General features: G+C 35.6%; 1 protein-coding gene across 2 annotated transcripts in view; it reads right to left on the minus strand.

Moving 5' to 3' along the window:
• Nucleotides 1-7,203, minus strand: part of LOC109721720 (poly(ADP-ribose) glycohydrolase 1-like) — a 14,502-nt gene extending 7,299 nt beyond the window's left edge. Inside the window, exons 1-5 of one of the 2 annotated variants that reach the window (XM_020249473.1) lie at nt 6,895-7,203; nt 5,467-5,652; nt 5,118-5,221; nt 4,191-4,395; nt 3,701-3,805 (exon numbers count right to left, since the gene is read on the minus strand). In XM_020249473.1, the coding sequence (XP_020105062.1) occupies nt 3,701-3,805; nt 4,191-4,395; nt 5,118-5,221; nt 5,467-5,652; nt 6,895-7,173 (879 nt within the window). In that variant the 5' untranslated portion in view covers nt 7,174-7,203. The remainder of the gene's footprint in view (nt 1-3,700; nt 3,806-4,190; nt 4,396-5,117; nt 5,222-5,466; nt 5,653-6,894) is intronic. The other variant, XM_020249481.1, reaches the window with a different exon arrangement.

Consider the following 9,573-nt stretch of genomic DNA (forward strand, 5'->3'; position numbering starts at 1 on the left):
TTGTCAAAAATTGTCGCACCGCGAAGCTTTCGGTGAATCAAGATAACAAAAATCGATCTCCTAAACAAATTTTGATCAGATATTTTTAAAAAGAATAACAAAATAAAAAAATATGAATGTAATATCGGGAATATATAACTTTCTCACAAATATCAGCAATACTTATATCAACATTTTCAAAATAAATCTTGTATCTGCCGATGATAATATGCCATATGATCAAGAGCGACGATCTATGTCGAATTAAACAGTCATCTCTATGTAAAGATGTAAATTTAAATAATTATTATACTTGTGGATTTTATTATTGTATTTTAATTTCTATTCTACATCAAGTATAGTCATATTTTACTTACAAAAAGCTTACATGCATATTAATTGATGAGTATAGTAAAGTATACATAATAAATATTCATAATTATTTATTTAAATCTTTCAAAATAACATTATAAGAGTTTATTGGAACTAAAAAAACTTAAATAAGTCTGTACCAAAACGTGCCAGTAGGAGATCATGCGTATCTATCGGCACGCAAGCGTGCCTGTGCCGTACCGTGCCAGGGACATAACGGCACGCCCCCGTGCTACGGCACTTTAAACCTTGAGTACAACTACACAAGGCCAAGTCACACCAACAAAAGAATTTTCACACAAACGATCAGGATGTAAAGCCCTTATGAGAGTAAAGATGATAAAAGAAGGTAAATGGGTGGTAACAAGATTTATAGAAGAGCATAATCATGACTTAATTGCAAGCCCAACGAAAACACGTTTTTTGCGTTCTCATCGCTCTATCTCCAATGAGCAAAAACAAGTAATACAACTGTTAAGAGATCAAAATATTTCAACAAGTCAAATTATGTCTTACATAGCAGCAAGAGATAGGGGATCGCAAAATATCAATTTTACTATGAAAGATTTAAGTAATGAGATTGTGTCAACAAATAGGGGACTTGTTGGAGTTGATGTTGCAAATGCTCTCAATTATCTTCGCGCAACTCATGTCTCCGATCCTTCATTTTTTTACTCAATTGAGGTTGACGATAATCATATGACAAAAAATATCTTTTGGATAGATGGGAGATCGAGATTGGCATACCAACTTTTTAATGATGTTGTGACATTTGATACAACTTATATGACAAACAAGTATATAATGCCATTTGCTCCATTTGTTGGTGTTAATTATCATAGACAATCAATCTTTCTTGGATGTGCCCTCAAGGGATGAAACTGCCGATACTTTTTGTTGGTTGTTTCATACATGGTTACAGGCAATGTCGGGAGTGCATCCAAAAGCAATTATTACAGACCAAGATCCGGCAATGAGAAAAGCAATTGGGCAAGTTTCTCCCAATACTGTGCATAGATGTTGTCAATGGCACATAATGAGAAAGGCAAGAGAACATTTGGGAGTATTATATAACAAAAAGGAAGGTTTCAAGAATGAGCTAAAATCATGTATTAATTATAGCTTGACAATAGAAGAATTTGAAATTAGGTGGAATGAGATGCTCGATAAATATGACTTGCATAGTAACAACCACCTTCAATTATTATGGAATACTCGGCATCAATGGGCTCCTGTATTTTTTAGGGACACTTTTTTCGCCGATACATACAAACATTGATAAATTTTTCTTTAAAAATTAGAAAAAAAATAAAAATTTTAGCACAAATCTTGTATTTTTTTACATAATTTTTAATTTTTATAAAAATCAGTAAAAGAATATAAAATTGTACCAAGAATCGTGTATTTAAATATTTTTTTGCAGAAAAAATAAAAATTTATTTAGTACCAATCTTGTAGAATTTTTTTAATAAAAATATAAAAAAATACGTAGAAAAAAAGAAAATACAAGTATCTTGTATTTTCTTAAAAGATCCATAGCTCATGACGGCTTTTTTTATAAATTTTCAAAAAATTACATTAAAATATAAAATTTTAATTCAATGAAAAAAAAAATTAGAAAAATAAAATAAAATAATCATTTTCTATAATAGTAAAAAATTGCATATGCTCATCATTTTATTTTTTAAATAATTTTAAAAAATTTCAAAAAATTCAGCTAAAAATAGAAATAAATATGTGGAAAAAAATATTTGACTAACTTTTGTCGAGGAGCTGTGTCGTTTGGAGGGCTTCGCGGAGCAATGTCGTGCGGCTAGGGTTGTGGGGCCGGTAGGTGGGGACGGAGGGAAGGAGTAGGGTGAGGGAGGGAGAGCCAGAGATGGTGGGAGTTGAGGCCCTCTGGGAGAAATGGGAAAGAAAGAGAGAGAGATCTGGGGGTGGGGGGGGGAGGGGGGAGAGAGAGAGAGGTTTGAAGTGAGATTCTCTCTCCTCTTTAATTTCTCTGTTAATGGAGAGAGAGAGAGACAGAGAGGTTTGAAGTGAAATTCTCTCTCCTCTTTTATTTCTCTGTTAACGGTGTTACTAGCTGCATCCTACTTCATCCAACTTAATCCCCCAAACCTGTGCACCGATCTCAAAGAGAATCCAACGGTTTAAAACACTATAGTATAGGAGCTTCTATACTATTGATAGTATAGAAGCACAACTCTCTCTCTCTCTCTCTCTTTCTCTCTCTCTCTCTCTCTCTCTCTATATATATATATGTATATATAATGGAAAAGGGTGAGAGAGTCCCGTGGACTCTCTCACGCGGTCCACGAGGTGAGGATGACCTCGTGGACCGCGTGCTCAAAAAGCTCGTGAGCCGCAATTTCTGTCCATGGGTTTTCGTTTCCTGCAGACGGCATGCGAAAAACGAAAACTCAAATTTTTCCCCAAAATCTGTAAAATAACTTTTCCAAAAAAAAATTTACGGACAACCAAACATGGGAAAAAAATTTTCTTCGGAGGTGGAAGCAAATTTCAGTTGAAAGTTGAAACATAACTTTTTTCTTTATAGTTTAAGATATATTTATACATGTGATTTCTTTACTTTTTTGTGGTTATTTTATTTTTGTATGGCTATTTTGGATTTTTTTAATGTAAAATATCTATTTAAACTAGGCTTGTTAAGAATGTTTTATTTTTGTTAGATGTGTGCCTCACCTTCTTGAGGCACGAGGCGCACCACTGCGCCTCACTTTCTTGAGGTGCACGCCTCACGGTGCGCCTCGCGCCTAGCTCCAAAAGGCCTTTTGTGCCTTTTTGCACCTTGCGGCTTTTAAAGCACTGTGCATGATAGACTAATATATGTGCTGACACATATTCCAAGAAGTGGGTCCCTTCTAAACATATTATGAAATAATGAAACACCATCAAGTAATTATTTGATTGCACATGGTAATGAATTTATGCCATACAAGAATAATTTCATACCAAACACTGATCAGGTGTGGATGCACCTCAATCGGTACAGGCCAAATCTAGAAGTATAAAGTAACTTTTGGCTATGTAACCCTCTACCTAATTACAATAAAGTCAACTGAATAATCATATGCCTTAAATGGTATCGAAGAATGAAAATGTCTTACTTCTCCCCTTAAGAGTGAATATTGCACTATGTTATCAACTGAAATACAAATGTAGACCTCATGTGTAGAGGAATGTGTATTTCATACTCGATTGCATCTGTCACTGAATGGTTCAATAGCTTAATAAATTATATAAAAAATGGGCAGCATATCCAATCATAAGGAACTTAAAACTGAGCAAAGTGGCATCCACCTATGAGAAGTTTAAGAAAGAAAACCTGCACACAGCCTCTATGGAGTGCGCCTCCTCCCAAATATTCATTTGCAAAGTCCACCTCAAGAGCTTCATCTTGTTGATCTTCTATCAAGCCCGCAGACAGCACCTGCTGACAAAAAGAGAGTAGTAATGTTTTCTTCCTATTCTAAGAAAGTGCATTTCTTCTTAAAGAAAGGTTGAATACCCTTCAAATGACATTATGCTTAGTGGTACGAACCTCTAATTCTTCAGAAAGATTAAATTGCACGCTCAACAACAGATATAAGAGAATAGCAGAATAAGGGAGCACTAAATTGTTTAATTTTCTGTTTAATGTATATGGACTGCGTATTCTCCAGATTTGAAATACATGAAAGCCCCAATTGATAAAGACCAGCACTAAGTGTGGAGAGAGAGAGAAAGAGTCTGTGTACTCTCCAGATTTAAAAAACCACTGTTATGAGAAAGTAAATCAACAGGTACTGCTGACTATTTGAGATGTAGTTTCCAACCTTGAACTGGCATAGCGAAGCTTTAGATATCCTCCAATCATCAGCCTCGGGATATGAAATGCCAGAGGAACTGCGTTGAAGAGGAATAACTTTCCTCTCAAATGAAACAAAACCTGTAGGTGTGGACAAACTTATCCTCTCAAAGTAGTGAATTAGGCATCTTACTTTCTGTTCTTGGCTCTGTCTTGCATTGGGGTACAGGTTCCTGGAGAAGTGTAATGGTACAAATCATTAGGCAGAAACACTATAGAAAGAAAGATAAAGAGTTTCCAATGCACGAAATTATTACAACTAAAAACCATTTTATGGGAAGAAGAATAAATATAGATTTTCCATATATACCCTTCCAAATATGAGAAACTAAGCAAATACCACGCAAAGTTGGTATTTGTATGCATATTTGTATTCATCAGGGTATATCAGCAAAAACTGTTTTTTGCATGGATGCCCAAGCAAGAAACACATGTAATTTAGTAAGCTTTTCAACAATAAAAAATGCAAATACCAAGTTTACAGGGATACTTATCCAATTTAGCATATTTACAGGGGTAAATATAGAAAAATCAAAAAAGTAAAAAAGCAATTATCTCACGTATTCTGAATCACAACAAGAACAGAAAAGAGAACCAAAGCTGTAATTTAGAATATCAATGACAAGACTAAGGTCACATAATTAACAGGACAGAACAAAGACAACAAGTTCATTGACACAAAAAAGAATAGAGGCCACAAGTTTTGTACATATGAATCTCTGCAACATGGCTTTTTTACAAGTTAATAGACAAGCAGTTCATTGCTTTCCTTACCAAAATAAGAGTAGATTAGAGATCTTAGCTCATAAGTTTCAACTTTCAAGTCTGACAATTCTACGTATGAGCAGAACAAACAAGCTGGGAAAAATTAAACAAGCAGTGAGAAACAGCATACGCAAACAAGTAGTCAAAATTGATGGCCGGAAGAAGTTTGGCATCCCTATTGCTGGTAGGAAACAGGCAAAACAGTGCACAAGCGAGAAGAGCGCCTATCAATTCCTGAAATTTAAGAAGATAGACAAAATTACGAACAATAATCTACAGACCTGCATGCAAGTATGCCTATGTACGTGCTGTCTATTGTTTGTATATAAAAAAGCTTATTTCAATAATAAATTAAGCTCTACAAATTAGATAGGCTATATGACCATAAAAGAATCCATCTACTAAAAAGTAAATATACTTGGCCAGAACTTGTAAATGTTATTTAGGGCTAATAGAACAAGCGTAAGAATTAAGGCCACCTGACTTAAAAAGACAATGCCTGCTTCTTGCGAGCCCAATACACGAAGCCCAGCTTTTTCTTTACCAAATACTTCATCAGATTTCTGATAATGAGCCTCCAAAAGAGAAGGTAACTGCAGTAATAATCTCGCCAAAGTCGGAACAATCTCTCCGAACCAAACCCTCGCATCCATTCTGGACATCAGCTGCAGTATTAGAAGAAACTCAAGTCACCATCGATTCTACTTTTGATGATAAATATCTAATATCCGTGTTAAACATATGAGTATTCTGTAGTCCCAAAATTTATTGCCTTTTTTCTAACTCAAAATTCCCTCTCGTACGTTAAAGGTTGTGCGCTGCACTTGATTTTTATTAGTTTCTATTATATCTAGAAACTAATAAATGATCAACAAATTGTCATTTTGATTAATGACAGCCACTGATTTACTATCATCATTATGTCATACTGGACAGCATGTGGTGGCACATACCATATCGTTGGTTATTACCATGGTACAGGGGTATCTAAGCTAACCCCTGCGCCACTACGCGCGAGTTCATTATACTCTCGTTTTTAGTTTTCTTCTACTAGATGAGCAAAAGATGCTTCCCAACACTCATTTTCCTAACTCTTCATTAAAAGAGAAAGAAAGTGCTATAATGTTACGCGATCAAAAGCTTAACATCGCTTGTGATGGCTACATCCACAACAAAAATCATAATAGATGCAGAAATTTCATATAGAGATCAAGCACTTGTCTGGTTCAGTGAATAATCCATGGAACAAAGCTTAATCAGCCAAAAGTTCAAGAACTACCCTTCATTCAGCCCCATGATATGTTTGGGAAAATGCATATATATCCCTGCAAAGTCACGAAATTGAGGATTCATTCATGCAAAGTTTCAATTCTCAAATATATCCCTCCAAAGTTCAAAGCTATTCATCCAATTGACTAATGTTAGTTGGCTGTTGACTTTTCATCTCCAAGATTGGTATGCCCCCGAAAAAGAAAGAGCAAATTTTAAGATTTTGACAAGGGTTCAGTATAAGATTATTGATCCATATCAAATGACACAAGAGAATAGAATGCTTGTTCATAGGCAGAATGGTCATTTTGACAGATATATTTGCAAATTTCAAACATTTAAATTTTCGAGTGACCAATCTGCAACTCCGTTCCAGCAATTGTTCGCCCTACAAGCTACAAGCAGGGGTTCGAAGAAACCCTAATAGCCACAATGCGAAGCCAAAACAGAGAGTTGGGAAAGGGGTTTAAGGGACAAATTTTCAAGGGATAAACCCGCAAATCCATTCCCACATATTTTTTTTCGCCCAACAAGCTTACAAGTAGCAATCTACAACTAGGGATCCGAGAAACCCTAACAACCACAATCCGGGGCCGAAGAAGAGAGGTGACGGGGGAAGAAAGACAGAGGGTTTTGACCTCGTCGAAGAAGAGGGCGAATCCATCGGCGGCGGCGTGAGCAAGAGGGTGTTGGGAGAGGCCGATGGAGTCGCGGAGGTCGAGTATGGCGTCGAAGAGGACCTCGCCAGAGGCGACGCGGCTCACGTCGGGGCCGAGGGCTAGGGCTTTGAGGGACTCGAGCGCCCTCGGTGGCCAAAATAGGGCGAAGGAGGAGGAGGAGGACGAGGAGGAGGAGGAGGAGCGGAGAATGAGGGGGAGGTAGGGGAGGATCGACTCCACATCCTCCCACTTCGCCATTGCTGTTTCTTCTCGAGAAAGGAGGGAGAAGACGAGAAGAAATTGTTGAATATATATCAAAATGGTAAATTGCACTGTTGGTCCTCAAACTATGAGTCTGTTATACTTTGATCCTTAAATTTGCTAATCTTACAACTTGGTCCATCTAAATGCTATAATTAACACACTAGTCCTATCAACTTCTTTCTTTTTTAAAAAAACTAAAAATAAAAAAAAAAGATTGCTTAATCCTTTAAATCGATTGGATTAAAGATTGTAAAGATTACACCTTGTTTGAATTGTACACTTAGCATTTCTTTTAATTTCTTATAATTTCTGACTCAAATTTTTAAAATTAGAGTAAACAAGTCGCACAATCTAATTTAATTAGCTAAATAATCTCAAAGCCTTGTAGTTTAACAGAACTTAAATTTGAATTTTATATTTGAATCTATGAACTAAATAGATAGGGTTTAGGTCGTGATAAAAGGTCCTGGCATTCGCAATTTATATCTTCTCGGAAGGTCTAACAAAACTCAAAGATTTAATAAATAATATAGAGTCCGGCTGGGATACTATCGATAGCACCAAGCGTTTGGTGTTATCAAGTTTTTCGCAGTTAGATTTAATTCTTTGACTATTTTTATCCGTTAGATTATGTTATTAAACTAATAACTCACTCAACCCAAGGGGGGCCCACATCATCTTAACTGTACATTTTTTTATCCAATGGCTGAAAACCTAATAGGACCAATAGCTTCGTGTTATTGATAGTATTACCAGCCTAGTTTAATAATAATATATCTATACAAACTATAAATTGACAGTTTTGTATGGCATACGTGTCAAATTCTCCTCCTTCCTGAAAATGTAATTCTCCCATCTCTTGGAAACGTACATTCTCAAATCTTCCCTCCTTGAGAATATGCCAAATCTTCCCTCCTTGGGAATCTACCAATTTTTTTTTGAAAATCTACCAAATCCTCCCTTCTTGGGAATCTACCAAAATTTTTAAAATCTTTCCCCTCTTGGAAAAGTACCAAATTTTCCCCCTCCTCCTTGAGAAAGTAATATAAAAATCTGCTTAGGGATTTTGCAGGGGAGGAGGGAAAGAGGGGAGAGGCGGCTACGCTTTTCGGTGAGGACTGTAACTCCTCATGGGGCGGTGATGGAGGAGGAGGAAAAGATAAAGATGATAGCCTCTGCGGTGCTGAAGAGATGGGTCGTGTAGGGTCTCAGACAACCTATGATATCTGCTTCTTCTCATGCTTAGTCTTCTGCGTCTTTTTTTTTCCTGATTATCTTATTAGATTTGCTAAAAAAAGTGTTTATAATGTATTTTTCGCTAAAAAAATATTTTTTAAGAGAAAAAGAAGTTATTCTATTTGTTGTGACTTAATTTTGAGTAAATCTCTAATATATAAATAATTTTTTTATTATTTATTAATTATTACTCTATATTTACTGTAGATTTTTTTTTTTCGCAGCGAAGCGTGGGTCTTTAACTAGTATATATAATGGAAGAGAAACTATGTATATATAGAGGGAGTTTTCATCTAATACAAGATAACAACAAAGTGCTATATTTTACCACATAGCATTTTGCACAAAAAAAACAAAAAAGCACAATTTTTAATATTTTTTAGTATATTTAATTTTATTTTCTAAAAAACTGAAAAACAAGTCACTCACCAAAAACGTTGTTATTTAAACTACAGAACAGCAAAGTGCAAATTAGGGATGTCAACATGTAGGATTCGGGACGGATTTTCCAAACCCGACTCCAAACGCGAATTCTGAACCCGACAGATTTTAAAAATCCATATCCAAACCTGAATCCCACCAAAAATCCGAACCCAAAATCCGACCCGAAACAATTATTTTTCTGTTCAATATTTCAAAATATATTATATTAAATCTAAATTTTTAAAATAGAAATTTAAATATAACATCAAATTTTTATATACATATTATATATAATGTAAAATAAATTCGGGTTCGGGTTGGGTATAGTCAAAATATATATCCGTATCCATATCCGTCAAGTTTTTATTTTTGATATCCATATCCGAAATCATATCCATATAGCATCAGATAAATTGTTCCGTTCAGGTTCAGATTCGGATAAAATTTCGGGTATCCGTATTCATTGACATCCCTAGTGCAAATGCAGTAACGCGGTAATAGAGTTTTTTTCTGCAATTTTTCTAGAATGCATGACAAGTAGGTGAATTAATTGTGTGAAGTCGACTTAGGTAGAAGATGGTGGGCTTGAATTATCGGACCATCCTCGACAATCTAATGACATATAACCGAAACCTGCGACCCGACCAAGCCAAATCGGGTCCGGTCAAAAAAGGCAGGTCCCTATTTTTTTTCTTTTCTTTTCTTTTCTTGAGAGATAGATAGCACGCTTTCCAT

Source organism: Ananas comosus, linkage group 1 (genome assembly GCF_001540865.1).
Source record: "Ananas comosus cultivar F153 linkage group 1, ASM154086v1, whole genome shotgun sequence".
NCBI classification, from domain to species: Eukaryota; Viridiplantae; Streptophyta; class Magnoliopsida; order Poales; family Bromeliaceae; genus Ananas; species Ananas comosus.